Source organism: Marmota monax, unplaced genomic scaffold (genome assembly GCF_021218885.2).
Source record: "Marmota monax isolate L192 unplaced genomic scaffold, Marmota_monax_Labrador192_F-V1.1 WCK01_AAM20220418_F8-fsc00007, whole genome shotgun sequence".
Classification (NCBI taxonomy): Eukaryota; Metazoa; Chordata; class Mammalia; order Rodentia; family Sciuridae; genus Marmota; species Marmota monax.
Window position 1 is genome coordinate 28,917,213 of NW_026692781.1, and position 15,065 is coordinate 28,932,277.

At 39.6% G+C, this 15,065-nt stretch overlaps 1 protein-coding gene across 5 annotated transcripts in view; it reads left to right on the forward strand.

The window, feature by feature from the left end:
• The window catches only part of Ccdc150 (coiled-coil domain containing 150), a 127,588-nt gene that overhangs the window by 98,288 nt on the left and 14,235 nt on the right, over positions 1–15,065 (forward strand). For all 5 annotated transcript variants that reach the window (XM_046447626.2, XM_058580343.1, XM_058580342.1 and 2 more), the window contains one exon: positions 762–888. In XM_046447626.2, coding sequence (XP_046303582.1) covers positions 762–888 — 127 coding nt within the window. The remainder of the gene's footprint in view (positions 1–761; positions 889–15,065) is intronic.

Below are 15,065 nucleotides of genomic sequence, written 5' to 3' on the forward strand. Positions count from 1 at the left end.
GTACTTTTAGAGGCACATGAGGAATGTGGGTATGTAATCCAAATAAACACAAAAGATGCTCAGGAGGAGAGTGGGGAAAGGAAGATTTCATGGCAAGGCAGGCTCCTTTTGCTCTTTGAGAAATACAGATAATCATGGAATAGTGCCATACTAAGGCATTAGTATTTGGAGGCAAATAAGAGAAGGTTAAAACTGGAAGAAGCCTAGCTGTTGTTTGAGTCCATTCTTTTTAAACCTTTCTTGGAGTCACCTATACTTGTAAGAGTCAAAAACTCACACCCACACATAATATTTTGCATATCATTTCAGGGTATTTCAGCATCTTCAAAAGCCAAATCTTGGATCTTGACCAAGGAACCCAAGTTAAGAATGCTGATCTAATATAAGACCCTCACTTCAAAGATAAAGAAATAATAACAATTAGAAGTTAAAACTTTAAGGAGTGAATAGGTGCTAGCAAAAAAAAATGATAAAATGAAAAGTGTCTCAAAGTATGACTGCTTCTGCTAATATTTTTCCTATGATTTATTTCACTCTTTTGATGAATCTCTTAATATAGACGGACATTTGTTTTTTGTTTTTAATGCTGCAGGTAAATGGACCTTTTTTTCTCTTAATGAATTCCAAATGAGATTCAACTAAAGACTGATCTTGTTTGTAAATCACACACATTTTGGAGAGTTGTTCATTCCTCTCCAAATCTTTCATGCTTCCTGAGATGGTTTCTAAAGCTTATTTATTGTCTGTCTTCCTCAAAACAGAGAACATATGGCTGAGGAGTCCAAAGTAGAAGCAGAGTTGCATGCTGAACGCATAGAAACTCTAAAAAAACAGTTTCAAACTGAGAGAGACACTGCAAAGAAGGCAGCACAACGGGAAAGTACTGAGGTAAGAAGTCAAGTGACAAAGCTTCCCTCTAGGTGAATGCCTTTTAAGAGGATAGCCAGCTGAAGGATTTCAGAGGATGACTGCATTTGTTCTCTGGCTCTTCTCATTCCCCTCTGGTCAGCAAGTGAGATATAATTTAGCCATCTCTATGCTGTTTGTAAAGCTACACTTTCTGATATACAGTTCTCTGCCCTGGGAAGGAATGCCTTGAGGAGAACTTTTACAGCAGAGAGCAATAACTGAGCCAGACAGAGGAATGAGGAGACTGCCTTTGATGGAAACCCAGTCACATCTCAGTTCACTTAACCAGCATCCATTGTGCATCCACCTTCTCCAGAGAGCCACAGAATCAAGCGGTAGGAGATATAGTCCCTGCTCTGTGCTAAATAACCCTGGTTTAATTGTGATCTCCACTCTGGACATGAGACAAACAGGGAAGACATCAGAGAACCTTTCTAGGATAGCTAGAGGAAATGTACAGTTTTTGAGGAATTCAAAGTAACAAAGTTTATTTTAGGCTGGCTCTAGAAGATAGGAAACTTAATGAAAGTATAGCTTTGAGTTTGGTGGAAAGGCAGGGCTGGACACTGTCTATAGGAACCCATGTAAAGCTGAGTTACAAAAACCAACAGGACATAAGCAAATTAGAAGGAGCCCCTCTGACCAGACACTTAGGAAATGTTAGAGGGAGAGTGGTGAGCATAGGCAGCCAGGTGACTGTTGGCCTCACCTGCTAGACAATTCAGTGTGAACTGTTAGGTGAAAATGGAGTGATATAGGTTTCTGAGCAAAGAGGTTATATAAGAACAATTTTAAGAGTTAATGTGACAGCAGTACAGAGTAGGGAAGACGGCAGAGGAACTCTAGGCCTGGAAATACAAGAAAACCATGGCAGTTAATTTGGGTAATGGATGATTAGGGCCAACCCAAATAGTTCTCCTGAAAATTTAGAAAGATTAAGTCAGAAAGCCTTTCTTTAAATTTGTTTTTTTGTGGTTGTAGATGAAGAGAATGTCTTTATTTTATTTGTTTATTTGTTTGTGGTGCTGAGGATCAAACCCAGTGCCTCATGCATGCTAAGCAAACGCCCTGCCGCTGAACTCCAGCCCTAGCCCCAGCCCGTAAAGCCATTTTAATAGAAAAATAGTCAGACATTAAATGTATAATGAACATGAAGAGGAAGAAATTAAACAATTCCAAGATTTGATTAAGATGGCTGGTGTGAGTTTTTCCAAATTTGTTAGATTCAGTAATTGTCATTGACAGATCTCATTAACAAGCCAATATAGATATATAGAATTGTTTTATAAATTGCAAAATGCTACATAAATATAAATATTATAATGAGCATATTCAGTGGAAAACAAAAAAAATGCACTAAGTGTAAAAATGTACCTTTAGTCAGAGATTTTTGTTCAGAATGCTTATAAAACTGAAATCCTTTAACAACAAGGGTCAATGAGATGGTGAAGTTGTAAGAAGACCTCCCTGGGAACAGTGAAAATGTGACATGAGTGAGCAGGTGGAAACAGCAGTGGGTCATGTGCAGTGCCTCTCATTAGCTGTGTGTTAATTTATTCTTTAGTGACTTAACTTTTGAGTATTAGTTTCTCCAGTCACAAAATAGAAATCATCACAACTATGGTCCAGGTTTGTTTTAAGAATTAAATTGAAAAGTATTTGTGAAGTAATTATCATGCTGCTTAAAATTAGTATAAAGTGAGTAGTGGTTTTGAGGCTCTTTTTTTATTGGTTGTTCAAAACATTACAAAGCTCATGACATATCATCTTTCATACATTTGATTCAAGTGGGTTATGAACTCCCATTTTTACCCCAAATACAAATTGCAGAATCACATCGGTTACACATTCACATTTTTACATAATGCATTATTAGTGACTGTTGTATTCTGCTACCTTTCCTACCCCTACTATCCCCCCTTCCCTCCCCTCCCATCTTCTCTCTCTACCCCATCTACTGTAATTCATTTCTCCCCCTTGTTTTCCCCCCCTTTCCCCTCACAACCTCTTATATGTAATTTTGTGTAACATTGAGGGTCTCCTTCCATTTCCATACAATTTCCCTTCTCTCTCCCTTTCCCTCCCACCACTCGTCTCTAATTGCTCTGGCTAGAGTTTCCATGACTATGTTGAATAGAAGTGGTGAAAGAGAGCATCCTTGTCTTGTTCTAGTTTTTAGAATAATCTTTTGCTAGTTTTTATAAAAATTTTTAGAACAACTTTTCTCCATTTGAAATCATGTTGGCCTTAGGTAAACATATATAGCTTTTACAGTGTTGAGGTATATTCATTCTATCTCTAGTTTTCCTAGTGTTTTGAACATGAAGGGATGCTGTATTTTGTCAAATGCTTTCTCTGCATCTGTTGAGAGAATCATATGATTCTTGTCTTTAAGTCTATTGATGTGATTTAATGATTTCCATATGTTGAACTAACCTTGCATCCCTGGGATGAACCTCACTTGATTGTGGTGCACTATCTTTTAAATACGTTTTTATGTATGATTTATCAGAATCTTATTGAGAATTTTTACATAAGTTCATCATGGGTATTGGTCTGAAGTTTTCTTTCCTTGATGTGTCTTTGTCTGGTTTTGGTATCAGAATGATACTAGTTCATAGAATGAGTTTTGAAGGGTTCCCTCCTTTTTTATTTCATGAAATAATTTGAGGAGGATTTAGGTGTTCTTCTTTGAAGGTCTGGTAGAACTTGACTGAGAATCCATCTGGTCCTGAGCTTTTCTTAGTTTTAGGCTTTAGATGGCATCTTCTATTTCACTGCTTGAAAATGATCTGTTCAGATTGTGATTGTCTTCCTGATTCAGTTTGAGTAGGTCATATGTCTCTAGAAATTTCTCAATATCTTCAAGATTTTCTATCTTATTGGAGTACAGATTTTCAAAATAGTTTCTGATTTTGTCTGTATTTCAGACTACTGAAGTGTCCATCATATTTCCTTTTTCATCACAAATTTTAGTAATTTGAATTTTCTGTCTCTCTTCTTTAGTGTAGCTAAGGGTTTATTGATTTTATTTTTTTAAAAATTAACCTTTTGTTTTGGCAATTTTTTTAATTGTTTCTTTTGTTTCAGTGTCATTGATTTCAGCTCTCATTTTAATTATTTCCTGTCTTCTACTGCTTTTGATGGTGGTTCTTCTTTTTCTAGGGCTTTGAGATGTAATATTAGGTTATTTATTTGTTGATTTTTCCATTGTTTTAATAAATGAGCTCAATGCAATGAACTTTCCTCTTACCACTGCTTCATAGTGTCCCAGAGATTTTGATATATTGTGTCACTATTCTCATTTACTTCTAAGGTTTTTTTAAATTTCATACCTGATTTCTTCTGCTATCCATTTGTCATTCAGTAATGTATTATTTAGTCACCAGGTGTTAGAGTAGCTTCTATTTTTTATTTTATTGTTGATATATAATTTCATTCCATTATGATCTGATAGAATGCAAGAATTCTCTGTTTTTTTTTCTATTTGTTGAGAGTTGCTTTGTGGCATAAGATATGTGTGCTGCTGAGAAAAAAGTGAATTCTATAATTTATTGATGAGATACTCTATATTGCCTGTTAAGTCTAAATTATTGATTGTATTATTTAGTTCTGTAGTTTCCTTTTTGTTTGATGGATCTATTTGGTGGTGAGAGAGGTGTGTTAAAGTCACCCAAAATTATTGTATTGTGGTCTATTTGATTCTTGAAATTGTGAAGTGTTTGTTTGATTTATGTAGAAGCGCCATTGTTTGGGGCATAAATATTTATAATTGTTATGTCTTGTTGATGTATAATTACCTTAAGCACTATGAAATGACTTTCTCTGTCCCTTCTGATTAACCCTGGCTTGAAGTCTATTTTGTCTGATATAATAATAGAAACCCCTGCTTGTTTAGGTGATCTATATGAGTGATATTGTTTTTCCCATTATTTCACCTTTAGTCTGTGGATGTCTTTTTCTATGAGGTTCTTTGGAAACAGCATATTGTTGGGTCTTGTTTTGTAATCCAGTCTTCCAATCTGTGTCTTTTGATTGATGAATTTAGGCTATTTGCATTCAAGGTTGTTATTGAAAACAGATCTTTATTCCCTATCATTTTTATTTATTTCTGGTTTTTAATTTGTATTAGTTTCTCCACTGATTTCATCTTCATGGAATATTTTGCTGAGAATGTTCTGTAGTGCAGGTGTTCTAGTTGTAAATTTTTTTAAACTTTTGTTTATTATGGAAGGTTTTTATTTCATCGTCAATTCTGAAGCTTAATTTTGCTGGGTATAGCATTCTTGATTGGCATCCATTTTCTTTCATAGCTTGGTGTATGTTATTCCAGGACATCCTAGCTTTGAAGGTCTGGATTGGGAAATCAGCTGAGATCTGGATTGGTTTACCTCTACACTGTAATTTGACATTTTTTCTCCCAGTCTTTAAAATTCTATCTTTATTGTGTATGATATACATCTTCATAATAAAGTTTTTTGGTCTGTTGTAATTTTGTACATTTGGTGACCTGTAAGCCTCCTGTATTTGATTTTCTATTTCATTTCTTACAATTTGGTAAATTTTCTGATATTATTACATTGAAAAGATCATGCTTTGTATCTCCACATCTTCATGTACCCTGATAAATCTTAATTTGGTGTTTTTATGCTATCCCATATCTCTTGGAAGTTCTTTTCAAGGTATCTTAACATCCTCTATGTTCAACTTTATTTTTTTTTGTAGTTGTAGATGAACAGCATACCTTTATTTTGTTTCTTTATTTTTATGTGGTGCTGAGAATTGAACTCAGTGCCTCACACATGCTAAGCAAGTGTTTTGCCACTGAGCTATAGCCCCAGCCCTCAACTTTATTTTTAAGATTATATATTTCATCTTCCTTGGCTGAAATTCTGTCTTCCAAGTGGTCTAGTCTGCTGATGATTCTTCCTATTGAATTTTTAATTTGGTTTATTGATTCCTTCATTTTGAGGATTTCTGCTTGATTTTTTTTCAGAATCCCTATCTCTTTATTGAAGTGATCGTTCACCTCCTGAATTTTATCTCTGATTTTATTCTTTACATCGTCCTTTACCTCATGGATCAGTTTAACCCTGTACACTCTAAACAACTTTTCAGACATTTCTTCTGCTGTGGATCAATGGATTCTATAAATGGAGCATCTTACGTTATTTAGGGAAATTCCCTTTTCTTATGCTGTTTTTGTGTCTACCCATCTATCAGTGTAGATCTTAGGCAGTACATTTTCTACCTTGTAGATTTATAGTGTCCCTGAAGGCTTCCAGGACCTCACCTTTAAGGGGAAGACCAATATTAACAGCAACCAATGCAAACAATATACAGCCTTAAACCAAATAGCTCCTACTGTGTTGTCTATAGTTTTGTCACAATAAACAGAAATGATAATTTTAGTTATTGCCTACAGTAAAAACAGTAAGTTTGCAAAAGAGTTTACAATTTCAGGTGGTGGACAAAGAACAGAAGTTGTGTAAGGTTTGATGTTTATGAGAAAGTAAGAGAGGAGATAGAAGTTAAAAATTATAGGAGGAGTGAAAGAGGGAATAACAGAGATTGGCTGTTAGCAGGAGAAAAGAGAAAGAAAATCAAGGAAAACATATAAGAGAAAAAATATGTATAAAATAAAAATTTTTTAAAATGAAAAATAGAAAAAAGTAAAAATAAAGAATACAAAACAAATATACTGTTCATACATCCTATTCCTCAATAAACTGATGCATGAAAAATAATTGGTTTCAAAAATGATAGAAATGTGAGAGAAAAAAAAAGGAAAGGTAAAAACTAAAACGATCTCGAGGAAAAATTGACAGTTGTTTCCTTTGGAGTTCAAAAGTTTCTCAGCTTCACTTCTTTTTTTTTTAATTTTTTATTGTTGGTTGTTCAAAACACTACAAATTTCTTGATATATCATATTTCACACTTTGATTCAAGTAGGTTATGAACTCCCATTTTTACCCCATATACAGATTAAAGAATTACATCAGTTACACATCCATTGATTTACACATTGCCATACTAGTGTCTGTTGTGTTCTGCTGCCTTTCCTATCCTCTACTATCCCCCCTTCCCTCCCCTCCCCTCCCCTCCCCTCCCCTCTTCTCTCTCTACCCCCTCTACTGTCATTCATTTCTCCCCCTTGTATTATTTTTCCCTTTCCCCTCACTTCCTCTTGTATGTACTTTTGTATAACCCTGAGGGTCTCCTTCCATTTCCATGCAATTTCCCTTCTCTCTCCCTTTCCCTCCCACCTCTCATCCCTGTTTAATGTTAATCTTCTTCTCATGCTCTTTGTCCCTACTCTGTTCTTAGTTACTCTCCTTATATCAAAGAAGACATCTGGTATTTGTTTTTTAGGGATTGGCTAGCTTCACTTAGCATAATCTGCTTTAATGCCATCCATTTCCCTGCAAATTCTATGATTTTGTCATTTTTTAATGCAGAGTAATACTCCATTGTGTATAAATGCCACATTTTTTTTATCCATTCGTCTATTGAAGGGCATCTAGGTTGGTTCCACAGTCTTGCTATTGTGAATTGTGCTGCTATGAACATCGATGTAGCAGTGTCCCTGTAGCATGCTCTTTTTAGGTCTTTAGGGAATAGACCGAGAAGGGGAATAGCTAGGTCAAATGGTGGTTCCATTCCCAGCTTTCCAAGAAATCTCCATACTGCTTTCCAAATTGGCTGCACCAATTTGCAGTCCCACCAGCAATGTACAAGTGTACCCTTTTCCCCACATCCTCGCCAGCACTTGTTGTTGTTTGACTTCATAATGGCTGCCAATCTTACTGGAGTGAGATGGTATCTTAGGGTGGTTTTGATTTGCATTTCTCTGACAGCTAGAGATGGTGAGCATTTTTTCATGTACTTGTTGATTGACTGTATGTCCTCCTCTGAGAAGTGTCTGTTCAGGTCCTTGGCCCATTTGTTGATTGGGTTGTTTGTTCTCTTATTGTCTAATTTTTTGAGTTCTTTGTATACTCTGGATATTAGGGCTCTATCTGAAGTGTGAGGAGTAAAGATTTGTTCCCAGGATGTAGGCTCCCTATTTACCTCTCTTATTGTTTCTTTTGCTGAGAAAAAACTTTTTAGTTTGAGTAGGTCCCATTTGTTGATTCTAGTTATTAACTTTTGTGCTATGGGTGTCCTATTGAGGAATTTGGAGCCCGACCCCACCGAATGTAGATCATAGCTAACTTTTTCTTCTATCAGACGGCGTGTCTCTGATTTGATATCAAGCTCCTTGATCCATTTTGAATTAACTTTTGTGCATGGCGAGAGAAAGGGATTCAGTTTCATTTTGTTGCATATGGATTTCCAGTTTTCCCAGCACCATTTGTTGAAGATGCTATCCTTCCTCCATTGCATGCTTTTAGCCCCTTAATGAAATATAAGATAGTTGTAGTTTTGTGGATGGGTTTCTGTGTCCTCTATTCTGTACCATTGGTCCACCCACCTGTTTTGGTACCAGTACCATGCTGTTTTTGTTACTATTGTTCTGTAATATAGTTTGAAGTCTGGTATTGCTATACCGCCTGATTCACACTTCCTGCTTAGCATTGTTTTTGCTATTCTGGGTCTTTTATTTTTTCCATATAAATTTCATGATTGCTTTCTCTATTTCTACAAGAAATGCCGTTGGGATTTTGATTGGCATTGCATTAAACCTATAGAGAACTTTTGGTAATATCGCCATTTTGATGATGTTAGTTCTGCCTATCCATGAACAGGGTATATTTTTCCATCTTCTAAGAGCTTCTTCTATTTCTCTCTTTCGGGTTCTGTAGTTTTCATTGTATAAGTCTTTCACCTCTTTTGTTAGGTTGATTCCCAAGTATTTTATTTTTTTTGAAGATATTGTGAATGGAGTGGTTGTCCTCATTTCCATTTCAGAGGATTTGTCGCTGATATACAGGAATGCCTTTGATTTATGCGTGTTGATTTTATATCCTGCCACTTTGCTGAATTCATTTATTAGCTCTAATAGTTTCTTTGTAGACCCTTTTGGGTCTGCTAGGTATAGAATCATGTCACTGCAAATAGTGATAATTTAAGTTCTTCTTTTCCTATTTTTATGCCTTTAATTTCTTTCGTCTGTCTAATTGGTCTGGCCAGTGTTTCGAGAACTATGTTGAACAGAAGTGGAGAGAGCGGGCATCCCTGTCTTGTCCCAGATTTTAGAGGGAATGCCTTCAATTTTTCTCCATTCAGAATGATGCTAGCCTGAGGCTTAGCATAAATTGCTTTTACAATATTGAGGTATGTTCCTGTTATCCCTAGTTTTTCTAGAGTTTTGAACATAAAGGGATGCTGTACTTTGTCGAATGCTTTTTCCGCATCTATCGAGATGATCATATGGTTTTTATTTTTAAGTCTATTGATGTGGTGAATAACATTTATTGATTTCCGTATATTGAACCAGACTTGCATCCCAGGGATGAATCCTACTTGATCATGGTGCACAATTTTTTTGATATGTTTTTGTATCCGATTCGCCAGAATTTTATTGAGGATTTTTGCATCTAGGTTCATTAGAGATATTGGTCTGCAGTTTTCTTTCTTTGAAGTGTCTTTGTCTGGTTTAGGTATCAGGGTGATGTTGGCCTCATAGAATGAATTTGGAAGTTCTCCCTCTTTTTCTATTTCCTGAAGTATCTTGAAAAGTATTGGTATTAGTTCCTCTTTAAAGGTTTTGTAAAACTCTGCTGTATACCCATCCGGTCCTGGGCTTTTCTTAGTTGGTAGTCTTTTGATGGTTTCTTCTATTTCCTCAATTGATATTGGTCTGTTTAGGTTGTCTATATCCTCCTGACTCAATCTGGGCAGATCATATGACTTAAGAAATTTATCTATGCCTTCACTATCTTCTAATTTATTGGAGTATAAGGATTCAAAATAATTTTTGATTATCTTCTGTATCTTTGAAGTGTCTGTTGTGATATTGCCTTTTTCATCCCGTATGCTAGTAATTTGAGTTCTCTCTCTTCTTCTCTTCGCTAGCATGGCTAAGGGTCTGTCGATTTTGGTTTTTTTTTTTTTTTTTTTCAAAAAACCAACTTTTAGTTTTGTCAATTTTTTCAATTGTTTCTTTTGTTTCGATTTCATTAATTTCAGCTCTGATTTTAATTATTTCTTGCCTTCTACTTCTTTTGCTGTTGTTTTGCTCTTCTTTTTCTAGGATTTTGAGATGAAGTATGAGATTATTTATTTGTTGGTTTTTTCTTTTTTTAAGGAATGAACTCCAAGCAATGAATTTTCCTCTTAGAACTGCTTTCAATGTGTCCCATAGATTCCGATATGTTGTGTCTGTGTTTTCATTTATCTCTAAGAATTTTTTAATTTCCTCCTTGATGTCTTCTATAACCCATTGATCATTCAGTAACCTATTGTTCATTCTCCAAGTGATGTATGCTTTTTCCTTCCTTCCTTTTATCGTTGATTTTCAGTTTCATTCCATTATGATCAGATAAGATGCATGGTATTATCTCTACTCCTTTATATTGTCTAAGAGTTGCCCTGTGACATAATATATGATCTATTTTTGAGAAGGATCCATGTGCTGCTGAGGAAAAAGTGTAACTGCTTGATGTTGGGTGGTATATTCTATATATGTCAATTAAGTCTAGGTCATTAATTGTGTTATTGAGTTCTGTAGTTTCCTTATTCAACTTTTGTTTGGAAGATCTGTCCAATGGCGAGAGAGGTGTGTTGAAGTCTCCCATGATTATTGCATGGTGGTCTATTAGACTGTTGAACTTGAGAAGAGTTTGTTTGACGAACATAGCTGCACCATTGTTTGGGGCATAAATATTTATGATTGTTATGTCTTGTTGGTGTATGGTTCCCTTAAGCAGTATGTAGTGTCCCTCTTTATCCCTTTTGATTAACTTTGGCTTGAAATCTATTTTATTTGATATGAGTATGGACACTCCTGCTTGTTTCCAAAGTCCATATGAGTGATATGATTTTTCCCAACCTTTCACCTTCAGCCTATGTATGTCTTTTCCTATCAAATGCGTCTCCTGTAGGCAGCATATTGTTGGGTCTTGTTTTGTGATCCATTCTACTAGCCTGTGTCTCTTAATTGGTGAGTTTAAGCCATTAACATTTAGGGTTATTATTGAGATATGGGTTTTTCTTCCAGCCATATTTGTTTATTTCTGTTACTAAACATGGTTTGTTTGCCTCTTTGATTATTTCCCCCCCTTTACTGTCCTACCTCCCACTGTTGGTTTTCATTGTTATTTTCCATTTCCTCTTCCTGTAATGCTTTGGCGAGGATGTTTTGAAGAGATGGTTTTCTAGCTTCGAATTCTTTAAACTTTTGTTTATCGTGGAAGGTTTTAATTTCATCTTCCATCCTGAAGCTTAATTTCGCTGGATACACAATTCTTGGTTGGAACCCATTTTCTTTCAGTGTTTGAAATATGTTATTCCAGGATCTTCTAGCTTTCAGAGTCTGTGTTGAAAGATCAGCTGTTATCCTGATTGGCTTACCCCTAAATGTAATCTGCTTCCTTTCTCTTGTAGCTTTTAAAATTCTCTCCTTATTCTGTATGTTGGGCATCTTCATTATAATGTGTCTAGGTGTGGATCTCTTATGATTTTGCACATTCGGCGTCCTGTAGGCTTCTAGGATTTGGGATTCTGTCTCATTCTTCAAGTCTGGGAAGTTTTCTCATATTATTTCATTGAATAGATTGCTCATTCCTTTGGTTTGGAGTTCTGTACCTTCCTGTATCCCAATGACTCTTAAGTTTGGTCTCTTAATGTTATCCCATATTTCTTGGATGTTCTGCTCATGGTTTCTTAACAGTCTTGCTGAGCTGTCTATGTTCTTTTCAAGTTGAAATACTTTGTCTTCATTGTCTGATGTTCTATCTTCTAAGTGTTCTACTCTGCTGGTAGTATTCTCCATTGAGTTTTTAAGTTGGTTTATTGCTTCCTGCATTTCTAGGATTTCTGTTTGTTTGTTTTTTATAACCTCTATCTCCCTGTATAGTTGATCCTTTGCTTCCTGGATTTGTTTGTGTAATTCATTGTCGAAGTGATCTTTCATTGTCTGATTTTGCTGTCTAATGTCTTCCTTGATACTCCAGATCATCTGAAGCATGTGTATCCTGAATTCTTTATCTGACATTCCATCTGCTGCAGCTGTTACCTCTTCTAAAGTTGAGTTGACCTGCATTGCTTGTGGTCCTTTCTTTCCTTGTCTTTTCATACTGCTTGCGTTTCTTTCTGCTTGGTGAAACTGTTGTGTTTTTGAAATGTTTTTTTCCCCTATATATTTATATTGCTCTTGTATAGTTGAAAAGTCTCCCTTGCAGGGTCGGGCGGCGGTCTGCCTACCTTGCAGGCGCGGGCGGCGGCTCTGCTCTCTCCTTACTCCAATTGGGGTGTCGTGACTACCATGCCGGCAGGTCACTGGGCCTGTTCCGGGCACGGGCGGCGGCTCTGTTCTGCCCCTACTCCAATTGGGGTGACGAGTGTACCACGCCGGCAGGCCACCGGGCCTGATCCGCCGGTCGGTTGCAGGTCTGCCTTCCCCGCAGGCATGGGTGGCGGCTCTGCTCTGCCTCTACTCCAAATGGGGTGACGTGTCTGTCGCACCGGCAGGCCACTGGGCCTGTCCCGCTGGTCGGTCGCAGGTCTGCCCACCTTTCAGGCACGGGTGGCGGCTCTGCTCTGCCCCTACTCCAATTGGGGTGTCGTGACTGCCACACCGGCAGGTCGCTGGACCTGTTCCTGGCCCGGGCGGCGACTCTGCTCTGCCCCTACTCCAATTGGGGTGACGTGTGTACCACGCCGGCAGGCTCCTGGGCCTGATCCGCCGGTCTGTCGCAGGTCTGCCTACCTTGCAGGCGCGGGCGGCGGCTCTGCCCTGCCCCTCCTACCACGCCTGCGGACCGCTGGGCCTGATCTGCAGGTTGGTCGCAGGTCTGCTCACCCTGCTGGCACGGGTGGCGTTTCCGCTCCGCCCCCACTCCAATTGGGGTCACGTGACCACCACACCAGTGGGGCCTGATCCTGGAGCAGGCAAAGGCTCTGCTCTGCCCCTACTCCAGTTGGGGTGACGTGTGTACCACGCTGGCAGGCCCCTGGGCCTGACCCACCAGTCTGTCGCAGGTCTGCTTACCTTGCAGGCGCGGGTGGCGGCTCTGCCCTGCCCCTCCTACCACGCCCGTGTACCACTGGGTCGCGGGTCTGCCCACCTTGCGGGCGCGGGTGGCGGCTCCGCTCCGCCCCCTCTCCAATTGGGGTCATTCGATCACCACGCCAGCGAGCCACTGGGCCTGCTCCGGGCGCGGGTGGCGGCCCGGCTCCTCCCCTCTGGCTCGACGACAAATCGAGAGAGAGTCGGGTGTCTGTGCCTCACCCTCCCTACCAGGATGCCAACTGTTTCTGTCGCCGCTGGTATTGATGAAGTTCTCTCCTCCACCGCTTTCTGATGACATCAGATCTCTGCCATGTTGGTATCCTATGCGAATGGCAGCATTTCGTTCCCTTTGCCGGGTAACCAAAGCAACGGGTGAGTCCTGACCGGCCCTCAGCAGGACCCAGACCGAGAAGCAGATTCCGCCGGCTCCTTAGACCTGGGCCAGGGCAGTTCCGGGAGCCGGAACTCGGCCGCTCCATGCTTGGTGTATGCTCTGATAAGAGCAGGCTCCAAGAAGCAGTTTCCGCGGGCTCCTTAGCCCTGGGCCAGGGCAGTTCCGGGAGCCGGAACTCGGCCGCTCCGTGCTCGGTGTATGCTCTGATAAGAGCAGGCTCCAAGAAGCACTCAGGCACTGAGCCTGAGTAATCTGTCTGCAAGCCGCAGGTGAATGGCAGCCTGAAATTACCTGTTCTATGGCTGCATGAGCTGTGGTCAGTCGAAAACGGGGATGGTGACGTCAGCTCTCCAAGATGGTGGCTGCTGGCCTCCTCTGTGGTCTGACCGGTGCGGAGAACCGAAATGGACCGCTTCCTTCCCCCGTCTCGAACCCAGAATTCAGCACTGAGTACGGTGCTTGCACGGCTGGCAGAAACTGCAGCGCTGTATCCCTGCGTCGCTATCTTCTCGTTTCCCAGCGTGCGCTGCAGACTCTAGCCGTGGGGCGATTTGCTGAGTAAGCAGTGTTACCCTCCGTGCGACACATCTCTCGCTGTTGAGTCCCCGTAGCCGATCCTCGTGCGATGGAAATCCTTCCTCCAGGTTCCGGAGCACCCCACTATTGCTGGAAATTCCTAACAAGATAGCCTTTAGCCATCCTGACTCGTCATAATCCCACACAGTGACGCAGCACACGGGGGCAATGCACTCCCCTCGCCGCCATCTTCCGCTTCTCAGCTTCACTTCTTAGCAGTTAAGTGGGTGGGGTTTCTAGGGTGAGAGGGTTAATCCAGGAGTGGTAACTCCTAGAGGGTGGGGTATAGACTTAGGTATACTTCAATCTCTTTGCTGAATGCCAGTTGGTCTGGAGATTTTAAGTCAGCACACCTCCAGTGCCCAGCAATTGCCATGCCATGCTGGAAGATTGCATCCCTGGAATGTCTTTTGGGTTCTATTCGTGTAGTGTAGGAGCCTGTTCTTAGCCCACTATATTGCCTGCATACCTCACAATTCCTGGTCTCAGATTCAGTCTCCAAATTCAATCTCTCCCACCTCTACTCTTTTGAATTCCTGGTCAGGCATTTCTCTTCCCAGTGGGTCCTGAAAGCAGCATGATTAGAAGGGGAGAGGGAAGCCAAGTGGGTTTCCTCAACCAGTATTACCCTGTGTAAACCTCTATCCATGCTTGATTTTTCTCCTGGTCACTTTGGCACACTCTCTGTCACGCAGCATAGGTTTGCCCAGCTTGTTTTTTGAGCTAGACTTGGGCTTCAAAAAGCAATATTATAAAAACATATGCAGTGAAGTTGACAGCTGACAAGTTTAATGATAAATTACCATATAATTTATTTTCACTTCTCAAGACATGAGACTGCAAATGACAGAAGAGAAGAGCTTATAGCATGGCAATAATTATTGTGTACCAGGCTTCACATTCTTTCTCTACATTTTATTATTTAATTTAGATTTATGAATATCTTTTTCATACTTTTAGGTTGATGAACCTGAGGCTTGAGAAAGTTAATTGCCCCAAATTACTCAGATA